This window comes from Macaca nemestrina, chromosome 2, assembly GCF_043159975.1.
Source record: "Macaca nemestrina isolate mMacNem1 chromosome 2, mMacNem.hap1, whole genome shotgun sequence".
Taxonomy (NCBI): domain Eukaryota; kingdom Metazoa; phylum Chordata; class Mammalia; order Primates; family Cercopithecidae; genus Macaca; species Macaca nemestrina.
This window is the reverse complement of record NC_092126.1, coordinates 781,490-805,988: the sequence shown is the minus strand read 5'-3', so window position 1 is coordinate 805,988 and position 24,499 is coordinate 781,490. Positions and strand designations below refer to the sequence as shown.

General features: G+C 44.4%; 1 protein-coding gene across 8 annotated transcripts in view; it reads right to left on the bottom strand.

Annotated features, from left to right (window-relative positions):
* LOC105470758 (rubicon autophagy regulator) overlaps window positions 1-24,499 on the bottom strand; it is a 75,255-nt gene that overhangs the window by 27,715 nt on the left and 23,041 nt on the right. For 4 of the 8 annotated variants that reach the window (XM_011722960.2, XM_011722953.2, XM_011722955.2 and 1 more), the window contains exons 2-7: window positions 13,110-13,263; window positions 4,867-4,950; window positions 4,316-4,475; window positions 3,307-3,428; window positions 1,467-1,623; window positions 333-866 (exon numbers count right to left, since the gene is read on the bottom strand). In XM_011722960.2, the coding sequence (XP_011721262.2) occupies window positions 333-866; window positions 1,467-1,623; window positions 3,307-3,428; window positions 4,316-4,475; window positions 4,867-4,950; window positions 13,110-13,148 (1,096 nt within the window). In that variant the 5' untranslated portion in view covers window positions 13,149-13,263. Of the gene's footprint in view, window positions 1-332; window positions 867-1,466; window positions 1,624-3,306; window positions 3,429-4,315; window positions 4,476-4,866; window positions 4,951-13,109; window positions 13,264-13,642; window positions 13,773-24,499 lie in introns of all 8 variants that reach the window. The other 4 variants (XM_011722954.2, XM_011722957.2, XM_011722959.2 and 1 more) reach the window with 2 other exon arrangements.

The window sequence follows — 24,499 nt, the reverse complement described above, 5'->3', positions numbered from 1 at the left end:
GGGATTATTTTTAAAGCTCACTAATACTTTCCCTGATCCAAGAGATACTTTGAAAGGTCGAACTGTGATGAGTCACACTATCCTCTGATGTTACTAAACTAGTAAAGAATCCAGGAAAACATTTAATATTAGCAACGTATAAACAAACAAACATAAATAGAGATTCTGAGTCTTGGTATTTTGTTATAAACTTCCTTCGTTACAAAACAAGATGTTATATAGTCAGAACCAGAACCCCTCTCTCTGCCATCTGAGAAGTCCCCACAACAAGGCCTCTCTTCACCCTCAATTCAGGGCTATCTTGCTGACTAGCAGCTGGTGCTCCTCATTACCTGGAGCTCCTCTGGAGGCGATGCTGGTATCCGAATGGGAGCGAATATGGCTCTTCTTTGCCCCACTGGCGACGGTGAGTGTCTGCCCCTCTGAGAAGCTGGACCTGCGGAGGACACTGGACAGCTGGCTCTCCTCACCTCCCTCCTGGTCCCCTAAGGAAGAGGCAGCAGAATCTGGCTTCTGGGAGCTGCTGGAGGAGAACAAATTGGAGCTGCTGCTCTCGGCATTGCTGCTGTGACTCTGACAGCTGGCAGTCCGGCCTCGGGGGTCCAAGTTGCCAATGGCCAGGTACTCAGGCCCCTCACTGGCATCACTTGGGGAATCATTCTGGCTGCTGACCCAGGATGCCTCTATAGGGCTGGTCAGAGTACTGGAGCTCATCTCATTTGGGGTTATGGGGGAATCCCTGGCTAGTGCAGAGACTGAAACCGGGAGGGCTTGGATGGTTTGATCCTCTGCTGGTGAGACGTGCCCTCTGCTTTCTTGAGGTTTCCGGGGAGGGCCAGAGAGTGAAAAGGAAGTAGATCTTCTCTCTAGAACATAAAAGGAAATGGTAAGGGGAGCAAGGGTGAGGTGGAATCCTGCAGTATGTATGAAGGACTTCTTCACAGCTAAGGTTCAAACTTTCTATTGTTACTAGGTGCCCAGGACATAAGATGTCACCTCAGAAATGGCAAGTCAAATAAAGTATAAAATTATTTAGAAGCAGCTAAGTCAAGTGTATGGGCTCCTGAGACAGTGGCTTTATTGCTTATTAGTATGCATTCCTCATCTGAAAAATGAGCAGTAAGAGGACTGTTTGAAGGCTCAAATGGGATAACACGTACAAACTGAATACAACAGAGCCTAGTACATGATTGGCAATCAATGAATGTTAGCTAGCATTGAAATGCCTTCTTGGCAACGTGGATTAGAAACCCAGGGGAATCTAAAAACATCTCTCCCTTCTGTTACTTCATGATTCTACTGAATTATTTCAGGCTAGTCACTATATAACTTGTAAAGATGTCCCTTATTAAGAAAAACTGTACCAACCAAAGGCTCAATTTTCAACGCCTATGAGCAACCACAAAGTCTTCTTACTTTCCAGGGCTGGGGATGAATGTAATGACCACTTTTTCCTGTCTCCATACCTGAGCCATTGTTGGGCATGGATTGGTGGAGGCCAGAGAAGGACCCAAAGTAGGAATGCTGAGCATAGCTGGTTGGAGGGGTGTATGTGGAACTGGGCAGAGCTGTCAGGCTCTGGCTCTTTGTCACCAGGAGTGGGCTCTCGTGCTTTCTGGCAAACTAAAAAGCAAAACAAAACCAAAGAATGTGTCAGAGTTAAGGACAGAGGGCCTCAGAGTGGGGGGCAATGCAGTACTGCAGAAATGCTGGTAGAAGCTACCTTTGCAGTAGGCCTGGACTTTAGCCAGACCTGTAGATACAGCAAGGCTACCTTCTACTATAGTATGTCATTTACAACTGTGAAACCACAGCTTCTGTACTGGAATCCTTCCAAGTGTTAAACCAGGAGTGCTTTATTACAGAGGCAGCACAACAGTATGTAAGATTATGTATGTGGAATCAGAAGTCAGACAGACTAGGGTTCAAATCCAGGCCCTGACACTTGTCAGCTATTTGATCTAAACCCTGGACCACGTATCTACTCTGTGCCTCAGCAGCCTCCTTTATAAAATGAGATCAATGCCCACTTCATAGAGTTACGAAGATTCAGTGAGATGATCCATGTATCATACACAGCACCATGCCTGGCACATAGAAAGCATTCAATGGATAGTAACCAACAATCAAAACTAAAAGAATCAGGCCAGGCGCAGTGCCTCACGCCTGGAATCCCAGCACTTTGGGAGGCTGAGGCGAGCGGATCACTTGACGTCAGGAGTTCAAGACCAACCTGGCCAACATCATGAAACCCTGTCTCTACTAAAAATACAAAAATTAGCCGGGCGTGGTGGCACAGACCTGTAATCCCAGCTACTTGGGAGGCTGAGACAGGAGAAACACTTGAACCCGGGAGGCAGAGGTTGCAGTGAGCTGAGATCATGCCACTGCACTCTAGCCTGGGCGACAAAGTGAAACGCTGTCTCAAAAACCAAACCAAACCAAAACAAAAACAGAAAACAAAATTAAAAGAATCTGGAGAGATAGGGGATCCTCTTCTCTACGAAGTGGGGACTCTGATTCCATTCTAGCTAAGGCACTGACTGGAGTACTAGTCATGGGGTAAGTTAATTTTAGGCAACAGATTTTCTTTGTACTATAAAATTTTCTTTACATCAAAGAAAAAAACATGAAAAAACTGACCCCATATAACATTAAGCTATGCCAGGTCTGACCCTAAACCCTGCCCAATTCAGAACCATCCCTCTTTCCCCAGATCTCTGTCAAGGCGTGGTATCCTCTGTCAAAAGATACCACCGGTTTAACAAAATCGACCTCCCACTCCCCAGCTTAGGTCTACTAAGCACAAGACCTAAGCTCAGACTTTCTACTTCAGTAAGTACTTAATGGTACGTCCCCTTCTCCAAGCATTTTAAATGAAAGCCGGCCGGGCGTGGTGGCTCATGCCTGGAATCCCAGCACTTTGGGAGGCCGAGGTGGGAGGATCATGAGGTCAGGAGATCGAGACCATCCTGGCCAACATGGTGAAACCCGGTCTCTGCTAAAAATACAAAAAAATGGGTGGGGGGCGGGGGTGGCAGGCGCCTGTAGTCCCAGCTACTTGGGAGGCTGAGGCATGAGAATCGCCTGAACCCAGGAGGTGGAGATTGCAGTGAGCCGAGATCGTGCCACTGCACTCCAGCCTGGGTGACAGAGCGAGACTCTGCCTCTAAAAAAAAAAAAAAAAATGAAAGCCTTTCAGCTCACAAAAATGGCTAAGTAAAAAACCAGTTTGCTGTAGAGGGTTCCATTATGCTGAGGTCCAGGGACCCAGCACAGACACGGATAATCCCTTGTCTCCTTTACCATGGATGCATCTATCTGAGCCAGGAGGCGGGGGTTGTTCTGTTCCACTGCTTCCAGGCACTGGAGCATGGCCGTGACGTGAGCATCACTTAGCAGGAAAGCAGCATCTGGGGAGAGAAAAGCTACCACAGTGATAGAACCCAACAGGGAGGTCTGGAGAGAAGCTCGAGGAAGGAGAAAGGGAGAGGTAAGGATGAACTGGGAGGAGTCACGCCACCGTAGGGTGAAGGGAAATCAGAAACAAAGTAGAGAAGAGGCTAAAGAACGTGGAGTATAGCAAAGTGGCCGCGACAAGAGACTTCAAAGTCAGAAAAATCCAGATTTGAATCCTGGCTCTGAGTGACTTTGGCCAAGTCGCCTAACCTTCTGGAGCCCTGTGGACTAGAAACAGTAGCACCAATGCCCAACTCTCAGGGCTGCAGTGAAGATACTGGACAGCAGTGATGGGCACGCAGGAAACTCCTGGTAAACGGTGGCTATTCTTACTGGTTTGTCTCTGTGTGGCTGTAGGGGATGACCTTAACATAAAGTTGAATTGTGTCTTACTTGGGAGGTAAGAGGTAAGTCTGGATATGTTTCTGAGTAGAATCCCTATGGCATCAAGTGAAAAATAGGAGGCCCTGCCAGGCATGGTGGCTCACGCCTGTAATCCCAGCACTTTGGGAGGCTGAGGCGGGCGAATCACCTGAGGTTGGGAGTTCAAGACCTGCTGACCAACATGGAGAAACCCTGTCTCTACTAAAAATACAAAATGAGCTGGGCGTGGTGGCGCATGCCGGTAATCCCAGCTACTTGGGAGGCTGAGGCAGAAGAATTGCTTGAACCCGGGAGGCGGAGGTTACAGTGAGCTGAGATTGAGCCACTGCACTCTATCCTGTGCGAAAGAGCGAAACTCTGTCTCAAAGAAAGAAAGAAAAATAGGAGGCCCTGGTACTAGAGCGATAGAGGAATAGCGAGGTGGGTGACAATGAGGAAGCACAGACGACAATCCTAAGTGGCCTCCACCTACCTGTGTAGAATTTTCTGATATACTGTCTATCCCCGAGCAGAGGCCGGAGCTGGGCTGAGAGGCAGTGGTATTGCAGGCTGTGCTGCAGCCACAACTCGGCAACAGCACGTTCACTCACACCATCAGCACTGCTCTGGCCGTTCTCGTGCAAGCAGATGAACTGGGAAGCAAAGGGGTATGAGTCAAAACATACATCCTGGTAGATACGGCAAGATTGAGGCCTAATGACCTGAGAACTAAATTGAGACAGTTAAGGGAAACGCTTTGAAAAGCTTCACCCTGGGTCCCATATATGCAGGCTTTTTTGAAAATAACAAAACTTTTCTATTCCTTCCCCAGAGGAGAAAAAGTGGCCTGGATGAATGGGTTTGCATGTTTTTTTTTTTAAGCAAATAAAGTTGGTCCCTAGAGGGATAATTAATTTCCTTTCCTTGGTTGATAGGCAACTTGACGTATTCCCTCCTTAAGAGTCTAGAAGATTCTTCTGACAGAGCCTCAAAGAGTGAAGACCCACAGCTCTGCCAGCACAGCCGCTCTGCTCTCACTCTTACCTTCTCCACGTGAAGGGCTGAGTGGGGACTGAGCCACCGTATGTCTTTCACGAACTGCCAGTAATCAGTCTGGCGGCGGCACGCCTGTGAAGGGAACACATGCAATGAGCAAATCACTACCATTCCGGACCAGACCCAGTTCTAGGGTTGGCATTCAAAGACAGGAAAAAGAGCACAGCCTTCCCTTGCCTCATCAAAGGTTCTCAGCAGCAATCAAAGGCATACATACAGAGGCCAGGGGTGGTGGCTCAAACCTGTAACTCAGCACTTCAGGAGGACTGCTTGGGTCCAGGTAGACTGGCCCATCTCTACAAACAATTTAAAGCTTACTCCGAGTGGTGGGACATGCCTTAGTCCCAGCTACTCAGGAGGCTGAGGTGGGAGAATCACTTGAGCCTGGGAAGTCAAAGCTGCAGTGAGCCATGATCGTCCCACTGCACTCCTGCCTGGGCAACAGAGTGAGACCCTATCTCAGGGAAAAAAAAAAAAAAAAAAGAAAGAAAAAAGAAATACATACACTTGACATATGTTTACCCTTTTAAAGAATAATTGTTAAAAATGATTTTAATCATTCTTTTGAACAGGTAACATATGCGTATGATATACAAGGTATACAGTAAAAATAATGTTTTCTTTTTCTTTTTTTGAGACAGAGTCACTCTGTCGCCCAGGCTGGAGTGCAGTGGCGTGATCTCAGTTCACTGCAACCTCCACCTCCCAGGTTGAAGCGATCTTCATGCCTCAGCCTCCCAAATAGCTAGAACTACAGGCACACGACACCACGCCTGGCTAATTTTTGTATATTTAGTAGAGATGGGCTGTCTCAACTAAAGACCATGTTGGCCAGGCTGGTCTCAAACCCCGAGCCTCAAGTTATATCACATAACTTCCTGGAGAGCAATTTAGCAATAGCTATCAAAATTCAAAGGCACATATTCTTTAATCTAAGAATTCTAGGAATTTATCCTACGGTAAAGGGCAAAACCATCTATACACAAGCACTGTTACTAACAGCAAATGACTGGAAACAATCTAAATATCCATTCACCAGGGGACTGGCTAGATAAGTGACGGTACATACAGACAATGGAGTATTACAAAATGACAACTGTAAGAAAGAATGAAGCTCTTTATGTAAAGATTTTGGATGAATTACAAAATATATTAAGTGAAAAAGGCAAGATACAGAATAGTTACTACAGTATGCTATTATTTATATTTAAAAAGTTGCAGGTACAGCAAAGAAAATAATTGATAATTGCTTTTATAAGCATAAAAATTATCTGGAAGGGCAGGGCATAGTGGCTCACGCCTGTAATCCCAGCACTCTGGGAGCCAAGGTGGGAGGCTGCCTGAGGGCAGGAGCTTGAGACCAGCCTGGGCAACACAGGGAGACCCTGTCTCTAAAAAAAATTTTTTTAATTAAAAAAAAAAATTCTCTGTAAGGAAACTAGTAAATGGTAGTTTTTTATGTGATCAGAAGGGAGCAAGACTTTTCACTGTATATACAGTTTTATAGTTTTTTATTACCTAGCTGTGTAAAATACAGCATTCAAAAATTAAATACTTTTAAAGTTATAGAGTGATATATATAGTACAACCTTAATATTTTTAAAAAACCACACAAAACATAGAAAAAAGCAGAAAATACACCTCAATGTTAGAGTGGTTACTATCGCTTAGTGTTGGGATTACGGGTGATATTTACTTTCTTCTAAGGTCTTTTTGGTATTTTCTGAATTTTCAAGAAAGAAAATATATCACCTATATATTCAGAAAAAACCCACAAAGGTCTTTTTTATTATTATTGATTTTTTTTAATTGGACCATGTATGTTGCCAAGAACTAGTTTCTTCTTGATGGTGGCAAAAGGGGGAATCCTCTCACTTCTGTTCAGCTGAGCGATCTCAGGGGCTACATGTCCCACATTTCTAAGCAACAGAAAAGAGGCCATCAAATATGCCTTGCCTTCTGGAAGGACTAAAAAGGTAGCCCAGATGCAGCTGTCAAGAAAACTGAGATCCCTCTAAGAATACGATTGTGATGTTACAGCTTTCCGCTGGCCCTGAGTGGATTTTTAAAAATACAATTCACATTCCATAACGCTTCCTTTTGAAAGCCCAGAGGGGACATGAGCAGCATGAATCACCGTATCAGCCCCTCCTCCCGACAAGGGCACAACACCCAGAATAGCTCGGCGATGACGCCGCAGCCTGAAACCTTTGAAAGCCCTCATCTTTCAGAGGGAGGAAATGAAAGGGAAAAACAAGTTATTGACGCAGATTTTACTTCTCAGATCTTTACAAGGCAGAACAGAGCAGCAAGGAAACTGGCACAGATCTTTTGTTTTTGATTCTTCCCACTAGAGCCTGCAGTTGCTAAACGTGTGTATACATACGACAAATCTGCCTGATTTGTTCTGCTTCTGATTACTAACCCTACTGGGGTTCTCAGGACAGGAGGCATGTAAAAAAGGAGAGAAGAGAAAAGATAAAATAAAAACAAATGAAAAAATTAAAAATACTCCTGCTATTTTGCAGATGATCATATGCTTTGATATTTTCCATTCTGATGACCAGATACTTTCACAGATATTATCACATTCTTTTTTTTTTTTTGAGATGGAGTTTTGCTCGTTACCCAGGCTGGAGTGCAATGGTACAATCTCAGCTCACTGCAACCTCCACCTCCCAGGTTCAAGCAATTCTCCTGCTTCAGCCTCCTGAGTAGCTGGGATTATAGGCATGCACCACCACGCCTGGCTAATTTTATATTTTTAGCAGAGATGGGGTTTCACCATGTTGGTCAGGCTGGTCTTGAACTTCTGACCTCAGGTGATCCGCCCGCCTCAGTCTCCCGAAGCGCTAGGATTACAGGTGTGAGCCACTGTGCCTGGCCAGATATTATCACTTTTAATAACTATAACAAGATATGTGAATAGGGTTTTGCATTTATCAAGTAGCTTTCATTTCAGAGTTTCATTGATTTGACTTGCATTTTACTTTCAGGCACAGATGGTGAAACTGTCTTGTAATATGGTTAAGTGATTACTCTAGATGACAGTTTAATATTAGTAACAGGGCCAAGAAAAGAATCCATTTGCTATTAGGACACAAGTACCTGACCCACTGAGTGGCAGTGCCACTAATCTGGTAGCTATTTTGGTCAGCAGCCTGGGAAACTTGCACTGAGTTTCTGTAAAACACGCTGGCATGATTCCCAAGTTTCTGACTTGGAGACTGAGTAGGTCAATGCCGCTAATAAGAAGAAGGTCAATCTCATGAGAGAAAATAAGTTTAGTTTTGGTCATGTTGTGCTCGGACCTGAAAGACAGCCAGACAGTAATGTACAGGAGACAGCTAGTGTTCTGGATCTAGAGTTCAGCAGAGATGCCTGAGGTGGGGGTCATCAATGGGTGAGTGATAGTGCAATGCGAGTGGATGAGACTGCTACAGGAAAATACACAGAGTAAGAGAGAAGAGCATACGGCAGAATTGCATTCAAAAAAATTCCAGACTGGGCGCGGTGGCTCACGCCTGTAATCCCAGCACTTTGGGAGGCTGAGGCAGGCGGATCACGAGGTCAGGAGATAGAGGCCATCCTGGCTAACACGGTGAACCCCTGTCTCTACTAAAAACACAAAAAAATTAGCCGGGTGTGGTGGCAGGCGCCTGTTGTCCCAGCTGCTCAGGAGGCTGAGGCAGGAGAATGGTGTGAACCCGGGAGGTGGAGCTCGCAGTGAGCCCAGATCACACCACTGCGCGCCAGCCTGGGCGACAGAGCGAGACTCCGTCTCAAAAAAAAAGAGAAAACAAAGACGGAAGAGTTATATAATTTGTCCAGCACCACTCAGTTAATGGCGAAGCTGAGGTTAAAATGTGAGCAGTCTGATTCAAAAGTCCATAATTTTAACTACTACATCACTTTATTTTCCATGGACGTGAGTAGTGAGTCCAGAGTAGGTTCTTACTGATCTAGGTTCTTACTGATTCCAAAGACTTTTGTCAGTCTATGATACAGTGTTGCCTCCATAGTCCTAGAATGCTGCTTTTTGTTGTTCTGGGTTTGCATTTTTTTTTTGAGACAGGGTCTCACTCTAGGCTGGAGTACAGGGGCACAATCAGCTCACTGCAACCTCAACCTCTCAGGCTTAAGCCATTTTCCCACCTCAGCCTCCTGAGTAGCTGAGTCTACAGGTATGCATCACCATGGCTGGCTAATATTTTAAATTTTTTAGAGATGGGGATCTTGCTATGTTGCCCAGGCTGATCTTGTATTCCTGGTCTCAAAATTCTAGTGATCTTCCTGCCTCAACTTCCCAAAGTGCTGGAATTACAGGCATGAGCCACCATGCCCAGCCAAGTATACATACTTTAATACCAATTAGTTGATTAGCTCTTTTCCAATGTGATTGCTAGCTGAGAATAAATTCTGATAAAAAAGAAAGATGAGCTTAAGAGTTCCAGGTAGTTATACTAGGCCCTGACAGGGGAGGACGTGAGTGAGCACACAAAATTATGCATGCATTTGTGAGGTCTGATTTTTTTTAAATAGGAGGATACCAAACCCCAATGACTCACATGGCAATTTTATCTGGAATCAAAATGTATTTAAAACACTGCAAATGGAATAACTGCCAAAGAGAAAGCAGAAACCTTTAAGTATTATTGGATTCTACTCATTTCAAAACTCAAAGCTGATTAGAGTTTTTGAGGTTATAAAGAAAAAGAAACTCGACCAGGTGTGGTGGCTCACGCCTGTAATCCTAGCACTTTGGGAAGTCAAGGCAGGTGGATCACCTGAGGTGCGAAGTTCGAGACCAGTCTGAGCAACATGGAGAAACCGCATCTCTACTAAAAATACAAAATTAGCCAGGCGTGCTGGTGCGTGACTGTAATCCCAGCTACTCAGGAGGCTGAGGCAGGAGAATCACTTGAACCCGGGAGACGGGAGACAGAAGCTGTGGTGAGCTGAGATCGCGCCACTGCACCACAGCCCGGGCAACAAGAGTGAGACCCCATCTCGAAAAAAAAAAAAAAGAAAAAGAAACTCAACATTAATAAAGTTTATATTTTAAAAATGTAAGCTACAATCAAACTATTATAGTTTGTAGCTTAAATTTTTTAAATATAAACTTTATTGATATAAAGTAAAACTCAAAGGGTATTCTAAATATGACAATATTTTATAAATAGTTCTCGGATTGTCCTAGGATGCTAGGAGGAAAATTAAATGAGTCATTGTGTCCTCCTTGTCCTCCCCACCCTCCTCGTCCTCCCCGCCCTCCTCGTCCTCCTCGCCCTCCTGCCCCTCCTCGCCCTGCCCGTCCTCCTCATCCTTCTCATCATAGCACACACTTGGAGAGTTCTTCCTATTCTCTTAACGCTTTACATACCACACCCACCCTAGAGGTAGATAGCTGCTACCTCATTTCACTGGTGAGGAAACTAAGGCACGAAGAGGTTAAGTATTTTGCCCAAGGTTACACAGCTAACATATGAAGGAGCTGAACACTGAATCCAGGCAGCCTGGCTCTCCCCTGAGCCACACTACCTATTAAAGACTCCTGTTGCCGTCAACGTGAGTTCACTACTAACTCTTCTTTTCCCTAGTCGCCTTCGTGCGGCAGTCACGTGAGTTCACTACTAACTCTTCTTTTCCCTAGTCGCTTTCCTGCTGCAGTCACGTGAGTTCACTACTGACTCTTCTTTTCCCTAGTCGCTTTCCTGCTGCAGTCACGTGAGTTCACTACTGACTCTTCTTTTCCCTAGTCGCTTTCCTGCTGCAGTCACGTGAGTTCACTACTGACTCTTCTTTCCCAATTGCCTTCGTGCGGCAGTCACGTGAGGTCACTACTGACTCTTCTTTCCCAATTGCCTTCGTGCGTGCTAGTTTTTGCAGATATTCTGAGGATAAAGTCTCACTATCCCAACAAGAAAGCACATTAATTCTTTCTTCCTATTATTAATTTGGAGTAGATAGTAATAACAAAGTCTAAATTTCGGGAACACGATGAAAATTCTAATTCAAAAAGAATCACAGGAAGAACTGATTATTTTGTTTCAGGAAAGAGATGTTGGTTCTAATCACACCAATCTTATCAAGCCTAAGCAATTAATTATCACTGGAACACACAGGCTTCCGGGCAAAAGGATTCCCATAGGAAAGTACGTTTAATGTAACCGAGCACGTGGAGTTCCACCTTCTCGTCCTCTCTTTTTTTTTTTTTTTTTTGAGACAGGGTCTCACTCTGTTGCCCAGGCTGAAGTGCAGGGGCGCGATCTTGGCTCACTGCAGGCTCCACCTCCCGGGTTGAAGCGATTCTCCTGCCTCGGCCACCTGAGTAGCTGGGATTACAGGCACGAGCCACCACACCCAGCTAATTTTTGTAATTTTAGTAGACACAGAGTTTCACCACGTTGGCCAGGCTGGTCTTAAACTGATCTCAAGTGATGTGCCCGACTCGATCTCCCAAAGTGCTGGGATTACAGGTGGTGTGAGCCACTGTGGCTGGCCACGTTCTCGTTCTGTAGAAACATTTCATGCATGAAAGTCAGAAATAAGTCAACATATTTTTGCCTTGGCTGTTTTTCTTTCTTTACCCTACCCACTTTGGAAAAAACAGCATGGTTTTAAAACCAAGATTCAGAAGAAAAAGCTTCCTGGCTGTGATCGGCTAAGACTGCTCCTGAAGACGGCTACATTCTAATTCCTGGAACCTGGGAATGTTACTTTCGTGACAAAAGGGACTTTGCAGGTGTAATTAAATTAAGGATTTTGAGGTGGGGTGATTATACTAGATGATCTATGTGGGCCCAATGTCACTGTAAGAGTCCTTTTAGGAGGGAGGGAGGAACGGGTCATAAGGAGAGGAGGGAGGGAGGAACGGTCCATGAGGAGAGGAGGGAGGGAGGAACGGTCCATGAGGAGAGGAGGGAGGGAGGAACGGTCCATGAGGAGAGGAGGGAGGGAGGAACGGTCCATGAGGAGAGGAGGGAGGGAGGCATGGTCATAAGGAGAGGAGGGAGGGAGGAATGGTCCATAAGGAGAGAAAGGGATGTGAAAGCAGAGAGGGCTGGGCACAGTGGCTCAGGTCTGTAATCCCAGCACTTTGGGAGGCTAAGGCAGGACCACTTGAGACCAGGAATTCAATACCGGCCTGGGCAACATGGTGAAATCCTGTCTCTACAAAAAATACAAAAAATAGCCGGGTGTGGTGGCAGGTGCCTGTAGCCCTAGCTACTTGGGAGGCTGAGGTGGGAGGACTGCTTGAACCCGGGAGGTCGAGGCTGCAGCGAGTCATGATTGCATCATTGCACTCCAGCCTGGGTGACAGAGCGAGACCCTGTCTCAAAACACAAACAAACAAAGGGGCAGAGAGGGCCGGGCGCGGTGGCTCAAGCCTGTAATCCCAGCACTTTGGGAGGCCGAGACGGGCGGATCACGAGGTCAGGAGATCGAGACCATCCTGGCTAACCCGGTGAAACCCCGTCTCTACTAAAAAAATACAAAAAAACTAGCCGGGCGCGGTGGCGGGCGCCTGTGGTCCCAGCTACTCGGGAGGCTGAGGCAGGAGAATGGCGTGAACCCGGGAGGCGGAGCTTGCAGTGAGCTGAGATCCGGCCACTGCACTCCAGCCTGGGCGACAGAGCCAGACTCAGTCTCAAAAAAAAAAAAAAACGGGGGGGAGCAGAGAGATCTGAAGGTGCTGTTGGCTCTGAAGATGGAGAAAGTCGTCAAGAGCCAAAGAATGCAGGAAACCTAGAGAAGCTGGAAAAGGCAAGGAAATGGATTCTCCGTGGAGCATCCAGCAGGCGTGCGGTCCTGCAAGGGGGTGGATTCTCCGCGGAGCGTCCGGAGGGCATGTGGCCCTGCAGACACCTTGGTTTCAGCCCCGTGAAACTCATTTCAGACTTCGATCTCAAGAACTGTAAGATGAGAAAGCCGTGTTGTTTTAAGCCATTAAGTTTGTAGTTACTTGTTACAGCAACAATAGGAAACTTTTAAGTTGACCTAATCTCTTGCTGCTGATTTGCTATCCTATCCAGTGATTTATTCATTCCATTAACATCTGTGGCCCATCAGACACGATGTGAAATGTTCTGTATATTAAAAAAATATATTAAGTCACAGCTGCCTCACGAGTTCACAGACTAGTAGCCTCCATCTCCTCCCTGCCAATGTGACTGTTTCTTTTCAACAAGTGAGTCGGCCCATCTGGCAAACCCAGGAGTTCTGCGTACCTGGTCACGGATAAGCCCGTGATAGAGGATGCTCTGCATGTCCCTGCAGAGCCGCTCCAAGCCACCATACTTAGACCAGACGTTGGGGCTGTTGGCTGATACCAAACCCTCCACCGTAGTCTTCAAATGACCCAGCAACTGCCAGTGTTCCCTCCTGCAAGGGCATCAGTTACCAATGGTTAGTTACCTTTGTTATGCCTGATCTGGATCATATCAAAGAGAGCCTCAGCCGAGGAGCCCCCGCCCCTGTTTTGTAAGGGGATTTTTATCTACTATCTCACCCAATCCTCAAGTAAGTAGCATATAACTCTAACTTTACAGGCGTATAACCCATTCACATCCATTTTTATTTTTTGAGACACTTACTCCGTCACCCAGGCTGAAGTGCGGTGGCACGATCACAGCTCACTGCAGCCTCAACCTCCCAGGTTCGGGTGATCCTCCCACCTCAACCTCCCAAGTAGCTGGGAACTACAGATGTGCAACAACACAGCCTGAAGATTTTTAAATTTTTTGTAGAGATGGGGTCTCACTATGTTGCCCAGGGTGGTCTCTAACTCCTGGTCTCAAGGGATCCTCCCACTTCAGCCTCCCAAAGAGCTGGGATTACAGATGTGATCCACCGCACTCAGCCTAAGATCCATTTCTTAACAACGACAGTACCTGCACAATATACAAAAAGACAAAGGCATCCACCAGACATCTTCTGCCAAACAAAAAAGGCCAGAAACGACTTCTTATTTCCTATATTTCCAAGCACTAACTACAGCATGGTGAAGGACAGAAACTGTAGTACTAAGGCGGTCACTAAAATGTCATTTATGGTTATACCGTAAGAAACGGCCATTGCAGAGGCCAATCGACTGCCAACTTTTGCTCAGTGACTCTGCATATCCTATGCCTCTTCCTCAGAGCTAACTAGCCTCTGATTTCTTAGTGACACAGTCTTCACATGTGCCAACAGGTTACAATCCGGTCTCACGGGCCTCAGAATCAGTCTGACTCATGAAGTGACTCTGCATACCTGTGTTCTGATTCATTCTGTACTGATCTTACAAGGTTAACTGTTAAACGACATCATGAGGCTGGGCACAGCGGCTCATGCCTGTAATCCCAGCAATTTGGGAGGCTGAGGTGGGTGGATCACGAGGTCAGGAGTTCGAAACCAGCCTGGCCAACGTGGCAAAACCCCATCTCTACCAAAAAATACAAAAATTAGCCGGGTGTGGTGGCACATGCCTGTAATCCCAGCTACGTGGGAGACTGAGACAGGAGAATCGCTTGGACCTGGGAAGCGGAGGTTGCAATGAGCTGAGATCGCGCCATTGCACTCCAGCCTGGGCAACACGCGTGAGACTCTGTCTCAAAAAAAAGAAAAGAACATCATGATAAATCCAAAAGCAAACATTAAGTACTCTATCATCCTAGGGCTTTGATTCCAAAATTATACAAACAGCACTGACATCTTAGAAACTTTGAGCGCTCAGATCTACCTATAATTTCCTCTGGACAAAGCTGAAGAATTTCCCTTCCTCACAATAAAGTGTCCCTGAGGTGCCAAAGCTACAAAAGAATGTGGCTTTTATTCTAAGATATACCAAACAATCTATATTTGGTATCTTCTCCTGTAGAAGAAAACTTTTGTAAAAATTTGATTTACATAGCTACCGTATTGTCACCTTTTAAAAATTTTTTGATTGATACATAATTGTACATATTTATAGTATACAATGGATACATTGTGCATTGATCGCAACAAATTAGCATATCCATCATCTTTTCTTTTTTTTTTTTTTTGAGACGGAGTCTCGCTCTGTCGCCCAGGCTGGAGTGCAGTGGCCGGATCTCAGCTCACTGCAAGCTCCGCCTCCCAGGTTTACGCCATTCTCCTGCCTCAGCCTCCCGAGTAGCTGGGACTACAGGCACCCGCCACCTCGCCTGGCTAGTTTTTTGTATTTTTTAGTAGAGACAGGGTTTCACCGTGTTAGCCAGGATGGTCTCGATCTCCTGACCTCGTGATCCGCCCGTCTTGGCCTCCCAAAGTGCTGGGATTACAGGCTTGAGCCACCGCGCCCGGCCCCATCATCTTAAATAGTTATCATTTCCCTGTGATGAGAACATTCAAAAACCTCTCTTCCAGCTGTTCTGAAATACACCATACACTGTTAACCCTTGTCGTCTTACTGTGCAACAGAACACCAGAACGTACTCTTCTCCTACCTGTCACCTTGGACCTGTTGACCAATCTCTCTCCATCCCCTTCTCCCACCTTCCTGTGCAACAGAGCACCAGAATGTCCTCCTACCTGTCACCTTGGACCTGTTGACCACTCTCTCTCCATCCCTTTCTCCCTCCTACCCTCCTCATCCTCTGGCAACCACTATTCCACTCTCTACTTCCAGAACAACTTTTTAGATTAGACGAGTTATAGCATGTGACAGCTGTCTTTCTGTGCCTGGCTTATTGCACTTACTGTAACATCTTCCAGGTTCACCCATGTTGCCAAAACTGAAAGAATTAAGGCTGAATTGTATTCCACAGCGTATACACATACCGTTATCTTCAGCCTTTACTCTGTTGATGGACATTTTTTTAAGACAGTGTCTCACTCTCTGTTGCCCAGGCTGGAGTGCAGTGTCATGATCTTGGCTTACTGCAACCTCTGCCTCCCAGGTTCAAGCGATTCTCCTGCCTCAGCCTCCCGTGTAGCTGGGACGACAGGCGCAGGTCACCATGTCTGGATAATTTTTGTATTTTTAGTTAGATGGGGTTTCCATGATGGCCAGACTAGTCTCAGACTCCTGGCCTCAAGAGGTCTGTGCACTTCGGCCTCCCAAAGTACTGGAATTACAGGCATGAGCCACTGTGCCCAGCTGTTGATGGACATTTAAGTTGATTCCATATCTTGGCTATCATGAATAGCACTGCAATAAATAGAGGAGTGCAGATACCGCTTTGATACACTGATGGCATTTCCTCTGGATATATACTCAGTATCAGGATGGCCCGATCACATGGTAGTTCTATTTTTAACTTTTTGAGGAACCTCCGAACTGCGTTGCATGATGGGAACCTCCCAACTGTGTCGTGTGATGGGAACCTCTGGACTGCATCGCGTAATGCCTGTACTAACTTGCATTCCCAACAGCAGCGTATAAGGATTCCCTTTCCTCCCCGTCCTCACCGACACTGGCTAGCTTCTGATTTTTTTTTTTTTTTTAAATGTGGAGCGATTAGATTTGGTTTGCTAGTATTTTGTGAAGGATTTCTGCATCTATACTCATTGGAGGTACTAGCCTGCAGGTTTTTCTCTCGTGTCCCTCTCTAGCTTTGGTATCAGGATAATGTTGGCCTTGTAGAATAAGTATGGAGGAATTCTTTCCTTCAATTTTGTAGAATAATTGGGAAGAACTGGTATTAGTTCTTCCTTAAAGGTGTGGTAGAATTTAGCAGTGACGACATCAGGCCCTGGGCTTCTCTTTCACGGGAGAGTTATTACTGATTCAATCTCATTACTCATTATTGGTCTGTCCAGGTTTTCTATTTCTTCATGATTGAGTATCAGTAAGCTGTATGTGTCCAGAAATTTCTTTACTTCTAGGTTTTCCAATTTCTTGGCACAGAGTTGCTCATAACAGCCTCTAGTGATTCTTTGTATTTCTGTGCTGTCACTTGCAATGTCTCCTTTTTGTCTCTGATTTTATTTATTTTGAGTCTTTTTTCCCCCTTGGTCTAGCTAAAGGTTTGTTAATTTTATCTTTTGAAAAAAACAACTCTTTTGTTAACCTTTTATATTGTTTTTTTTTTCAGTCTCTATTTCATTTATTTCTGCTCTGATCTTTATTATTTCTTTCCTTCTACTAATTCTGGGTTTTGTTTGTCCTGGTTTTCTAGTTTCTTGAGGTGCAACGTTAGGTTGAGATCTTTCTACTTTTTTGATGTAGATGTTAATTGCTATTAACTTCCCTCTTAGTACTACTTTTGCAGTATCCCACTGTTTTGGTAGGCTGTGTTCCCATTGTCATTTGTCTCAATAAATTTTCTAATTCCTTCTTAATTCTTCATTGACCAACTGGTTGTTCAGGAGTATGTTGTGTAATTTCCAAGTATTTGTATAGTTTCCTAAGTTGTTCTTCTTATTGATTTCTAGTTGCATTGCATTGTAGTCACAAAAGATACTTGAATGGCTGGGTGCAGTGGCTCACGCCTGTAATCCCAGCACTTTGGGAGGCCGAGGTGGGCGGATCACTTGAGGTCAGGAGTTCAAGACCAGCCTGGTCAACATGGCAAAACCCCATCTCTACTAAAAATACAAAAAAATTAGCCAGGTGTGGTGGTGTGTGTGTGTAATCCCAGCTACACAGGAAGCTGAGGCAGGAGAACTGCTTGAACCCGGGAGGTGGAGGTGGAGCTAGGACTGCACCACTGCACTCCAGCCTGGGCGACAGAGTGAGACTCCATCTCAGATAAATAAATAAATACTTGATATGATTTCAATTTTTAAAAATTTGTTGAGACCTGTTTTGTGGCCTGCCATATGACACCATATATCCTGGAGATGGTTCCATGTGCTGCTCAGAAGAATGTGTATCCTGCAGTTATCGAGTAGAACGTTCTGCAGATGTCTCCGTTAAGTCCATTATAGGATACAGTTTAATGCTGCTGTTTCTTTGTTGATTTTCTGACTGCATGATCTGTCCATTGCTGAAAGCGGGTATCAGAGTTCTCGACTGTTACTGTATCAGTTTCTCTCCCCATCTAGGTCTATTAATACTCACTTCATATATTAAGGAGCTCCCATGTTGGGTGCATGCATGCATACACACACACACACACACACACACACACACAGAGATACACACATACACACACAGACACATACACACACATACATATGCACAGATATACACACACACACATACACATACACACATACACATACATAAATACACACACACACACACACACAAACTGTTATATCCTTTTGTTGAATTGACCCTTCATCATTATACAATGACATTGACTCTTTTTACAGCTTTGGATTTGAAGTCTATTTTCTCTGATATAAGTAAAGCTACTCCTGCTCTCTTTTGGTTTCCATTTGCATAGAGTACCTTTTTCCATCCCTTCCCGTCGAGTCTATGTATGTCCTCACATGTGAAGTGAGATTCTTGGAAGCAGCATATGGTTGGGTCTTATTTGGATGGTTTTTTAAAAATTCACTGAGTCACTGTCTTTCATTTGGAGAATTTAACCCATTTACATTTAAGGTAATTATCAATAAGTCAGGTCTGTTACTTGTTTTCTAGTTTTTTACAGTTTCTTTCTTTCCATTACTTCCGTTGTGGTAGTTGATTTTCTCTAGCAATGTGCTTTGAGTCCTTGCTTTTCAATTTTGGTGTGTCATAGGTTTTTGCTTTTAGTCAGCATGAGGCTTACAAAACACATTTTGTAGTTATAAAAAGTTATTTTATTTATTTTTAATTTTTTTATTCTTGAGACATAGTCTCACTCTCACCCAGGCTGGACTACAGTAGCATAATCTTGGCTCACTGCAACCTTCACTGCCCAGGTTCACCCAATTCTCATGCCTCAGCCTCCTGAGTTGTTGGAATTAGAGTTACAGGCCCCTGCCACTGCACCCAGCTAATATTTGTATTTTTGGTAGAGATGGGGTTTCACTATGTTGGCCAGGCCAGTCTCAAACTCTTGACCTCAAGTGATCTGCCCACCTCAGGTTCCCAAAGTGCTGGGATTACAGGTGTGAGCCACCATTCCAGGCCCATAAAAAGTTATTTTAAACTGACAGCAACTTAAGTTTGATCATAAAGATAGGAAAAGAAACAAACAAAACCTATACTTTAACTCCATTCCTCCCCAAATCTGGAATTTTTGAAGTCCCATTTTTACATATTTTTATATTGCCTATCTATTTAGTGTCTTCATCTTTTTAGGATCATTTACCCAACAACATAATTATCAATATCAGAGAGTTGAAATACTAAATTCAACTGAAGCTCATACACAATGGTTTGATTAAACCATTATGCCTGAATCTTAGATGCAAGTAAACAGATCACAATGGAGAAATAAAATATCCTTTCCAGGTCAGGCGCAGTGGCTCACGCCTGTAATCCCAGCACTTTACGGGGCTGAGGCGGGCGGATCACCTGAGGTTGGGAGTTTGAGACCAATCTGACCAACGTGGAGAAACCCCGTTCTCTACTAAAAAAATACAAAAATTAGCCAGGCGTGGTGGCATATGCCTGTAATCCCAGCTACTCGGGAGGCTGAGGCAGGAGAATTGCTTGAACTCGGGAGGCAGAGGTTGTGGTGAGCCGAGATCATGCCATTACACTCTAGCCTGGGCAACAAGAGTGAAACTCCGTCTCTCTCTCTCCTTCTCTCTCTCTCTCTCTCTCTCTCTCTCTATATATATATATATATATCATTTCCCTATTCTTTAACCATGTTTTCAGCAAGTAAGGTCAGTTTTTCCTATTACTGCTTGGTAATCGTTATTTGAATGGTATCACCCTGTATTCACATGTAATCTTTATATGAACAGAATCAAGACCTTGGAATTGAACTGGTTCAAAGCAGCTCTTGGTAGAGAGCCACTTCCACAAGTATACAGAATGTTCTCCTTTAATCACCATAAATGAAATGCACATCTTTCTAACCCTCTCACCCTATGCCTGGGTGGAACCAGGCCTAGTGGCAAGGGAGAGCATAACCCATCTCTACGTAAATCATTTTCATCAACTCACAATAAAGCCAATCTCAGAATAAAATCCCAACTACCTTCTTCTGGGAGGATCTTGACCACATTCCTCCTTGAAAGAGGAATAGAAATCGCTTAAGTGACTCAAGTAAGTATATGTAGGGAAAAACAGTTTTCCTAAATGCCAACTCAGTCTTAAGCTTACCATGTTATAATAAGTAACACTCAAGATTAAAATAAAAAGGTACAAAACTCTGTAAAGTATTACACTATACAACTAATACATAACTAAAACATAATCACTAAAAATATATGATATGTGCATATCTTATATATGATATATATCAAATATACGATAAATAGTAAATAAGTGAAAGTACTATGCAATTGCAAAGTGAGATTCAAGGTAAGAAATATACATTGGCCTATCTTCAATCCCCAAATACTCTTTTTATTGGTAAAGGAAACAGCTTCAGCTTACTGGCATGCCCCTTCCACAGTGAGCTCTTTATCTGGGACAGGCCCATGGATCACAGCTGAAAGTCAGGTTGTCCCAAGTCAGGTAATGATTTGATCCCCAAAGTGGAGGAAGAAAGGTGTGATATACACGTGATGGAATAGCATGAAAGAATGAAAACTTTTGACCAAAAAGTTTCTAAAGCTAATTATAGCATATTAAGGTATAAAAAGCAGAATGTAAAATCAGATTTATGATCTCAACATAAAAATATGAAAAGAAATAATATGTTAATAGGGGTTACCTTTGGTAATATGGGGGAATTGTAGAGGAGAGGGGAATTGTTTAGGCCTTTCCTGAGATGAGCATTTAATAAAGGATCAGTAGACTGGGTGTGGTAGCTTACGCCTGTAATCCCAGCACTTTGGGAAGCTAAGGCAGGTGGACTGCTTGAGCTCAGGAGTTCGAGACCAGTCTGGGCAACATGGCAAAATCCTGTCTCGATTAAAAAAAACCTAAAAAATCCCTCCCCACAAAAAAAAAGGATCAATAATCTGAACAAACAGATTATTTCCTCTATGGAAAGCCCCATAGAGGATTTTTTTAAATACTCAAGTATCAAGGGCTTCTACGTTGAAACACTGTGGTCAGGCAAGCGTCCCTGGGACTTTGAATGCCAGAAATTACTTCCTGGAAAGAAGTAATGTGTTCTTCCTTCAGGTAGAAAAAAATATAATTAAGTGAAATAATTATTGGTAACACTGAGGTAGCGGGACCCTATCACATTTGTGTTTAATTTTTCTTCTTATCTGCCTATATATTTTGTTTTTAATTATCTAGTATTTAACTTGCAGGCTATGTAGTTGAATATGCTTTTTATATAAATAATATGCTTTAAAGAAAGAACATGCTTATAGGAAAAACATACTTGACTCTCTTATATAGTCTCTCAGCTCTGGGGCACCTGAGAGAATGTCCCACACATTTCACAGCTGACAGGAGAATCTTTCTTTTTTTTTGTAGAGATGGGAGTCTTACTATGTTGCTGAGACTGGTCTCAAACTCTTGGGCTCAAGCAATCATCTGGCTCGGCCTCCTAAAGTGCTAGGATTACAGACGTGAGTCACTGCACCCGGCCAAAGGAGAATCTTAATACCTGCAGGTGTGCTTTGTAACTTGACACCCATTTATCAAATGAGTAACATCAAATGTATGGAATTTCAACAATCAGTAGATTTAACATAAGGATGAAAAATCCCTTATGTTAGAAACCAAACCACCAACAAATTCCTTAGCATGAAGGTGAAGAATTCTCCATCATTGGCCCCAATCTAAATACCAACTTTGCTGCTCGGTACTCCTCAGGTTAGGTACAGGCACCTTATCACACGCTATTACAAACGTGCCGACCTCGCTCCTACTGCCACGACCTTACTCACGCAGAGCTCTCCAACTGGAGCGCCTCTTCGCACCCCATTCAGGGATTCAGGTCCAGCTCTGATTCAACTTTCTCTCAAAACGTTCTAAATAATCTGACCCGCTATAGCTCTTTTATTAGCACTCCAAAAGCATATGATGTCACTATACCATTCCTTCTAAAAATATTTTAAGACTGTTATTTAATATTATATAGCTTGTTTCCTGAAGGAAAGGGACTATGTATTTTCTATTTCTTTTGTATTTTATATATATATATATATATATATTTTTTTTTTTTTTTTTGAGATGGAGTCTCGCTCTGTCGCCCAGGCTGGAGTGCAGTGGTACAATCTTGGCTCCCTGCAAGCTCCGCCACCTGGGTTCACGCCATTCCCCTGCCTCAGCCTCCCGAGTGGCTGGGACTACAGGTGCCGCCACCACATCTGGCTAATTTTTTGTATTTTTAGTAGAGACGGGGTTTCACCGTGTTAGCCAGGATGGTCTTGATCTCCTGACCTCGTGATCTGCCTACCTCGGCCTCCCAAAGTGCTGGGATTACAGGCGTGAGCCATCGTGCCCAGACTGTTTTATTTTTGAGACAGAGTCTCACTCTGTCACCCAGGCTGGAGTGCAGTGGCGTGATCTCGGCTCACTGCAACCTCCGCCTCCTGGGTTCAAGCAATTCTCCTGCCTCAGCCTCCTGAGTAGCTGGGATTTCAGGCACCCGCCACCATGCCCAGCTAATTTTTGTATTCTTTAGTAGAGACAGGGTTTCACCATGTTGGTCAGGCTGGTCTTGAACTCCTGACCTCATGATCCACTCACCTCAGCCTCCCAAAGTGCTGGGATTACAGATCTTTTGTATTTTAATAAGAAGCAGGAGGAAAATGTCACCCAGTAGAAAGAAAATAGACATCACAGTCATTCAAACTGAATTTGAATTTGAATCTTGGCTGCTCACAAACTAGATGCACATTCTTTTTTTTTTTTTTTTTTGAAACTGAGTTTTGCTCTGTCGCCCAGGCTGGAGGGCAGTGTTGGTGATCTCAGCTCACTGCAACCTCCGCCTCCCGGGTTCAAACAATTCTCCTGCCTCAGCCTCCCAAGTAGCTGAAATTACAGGTGCCTGACACCACGCCCAGCTAATGTTTGTATTTTTAGTAGAGATGGGGTTTCACCATATTGGCCAGGCTGGTCTCGAACTCCTGAGCTCAAGTGATCTGCCCACCTTAGCCTCTCAAAGTGCTGGGATTACAGGCGTGAGCCACCTCACCTGGCCTAGATCCACATTCTTTTTTTTTTTTTTTTTTTTTTTGAGACGGAGTCTTGCTCTGCCGCCCAGGCTGGAGTGCAGTGGCCGGATCTCAGCTCACTGCAGGCTCCGCCTCCCGGGTTCACGCAATTCTCCTGCCTCAGCCTCCCCAGTAGCTGGGACTACAGGCGCCCGCCACCTCGCCCGGCTAGTTTTTTGTATTTTTTAGTAGAGACGGGGTTTCACCGTGTCAGCCAGGATGGTCTCGATCTCCTGACCTCGTGATCCGCCCGCCTCGGCCTCCCAAAGTGCTGGGATTACAGGCTTGAGCCACCGCGCCCGGCCGATCCACATTCTTGACCAAGCCATTTAAACTCTTGAAGCTTCAATTCCCTCAGTATACAATGGAGACAAGAATTGCTTCACAGAGGAGGGTGTAACTGACCATCTAGGGGAGGCACTATCATGCAGCACAGAATAATATTCTCTTTTCTCTGTCATTTTCCCTCTGTGAACTTCCATTGCATAAATCCAATAAATCCAACAACATCAAGAAGGGTACCTAGAATAAAGTCTTTTTACCCATTCTGCTTAAAAAGAAAATTCTGCCAAAAATTCCATAGGATTGGACAGTCTGCAACATAATTAAGTTTGGTCACAGTGTCCCACGTCCAAAGAGTATCTCCGCTGCATTTAAACCAAGGCGAAGTCTGTGGGTTAGCACGATTGCAGGGCCCTGCTGATGCTGGTCCTCTCACTGAAGTAGGAAAGCTAGGAGGGGCTTCCTCAAATATTGGATATGACTTTTATCTGCTTGACGGAATGGAGGAAACTTTAAAGGTTTTACTGCAGCACCATAAGGCTGATTTCATGAGCCGTATAAGAAAGACAATCTTATGACTTCACCAGGCTCATCTTAGTACTGTCTAGGCAGCAGAATGCTTTACAAACAAGGTAAAGCAGGCACACAACACCGCTTTCATAGTAGTGGCACAGGAGGAAAGACAGTGTTTCCGTCTCTTCAGTTTCAGGCAGATGATTTAAAGCTAAAGGGCAAGATGGGCACAATGGCACACACCTGTAGTCCCAGCTCCTTAGGAGGCTGAAGCAGGAGGATTGCCTGACCTCAAAAGTTCAAGTCTAGCCTGGGCAACAATGTGAGAACCCTTTAAAAAACCGAAACAGCTGTGGGGAGAGGAATACTGAGAAAAGCTTCAGGCTTAGAGTCCTGGCAGTCAGCTGAAACGCCCTTCCCCTCCTGGGTTCTGACAATAGCAGTTTCCCCAAAAGCTTCAGGGGTACGTTCCTGTAATTCTTGTACTAAAAATCGAACTAGCAATTGCTAGTTTGCTTTAAAATCACGTGATCATCCTGCTTTGCTACCAGTTCTTTATAAACTGTTAACCCCTAGCATAATCAAAGGGAGACGCAAAAAAAAGAAAACAGGAAATTAAAAAATGTGAAAAAGTGAAAATGAAGAGGAGAAATGGGAAGAGAGTGGCACTTCCAATGACAACAGTTCCACTAGCATCTGCCCA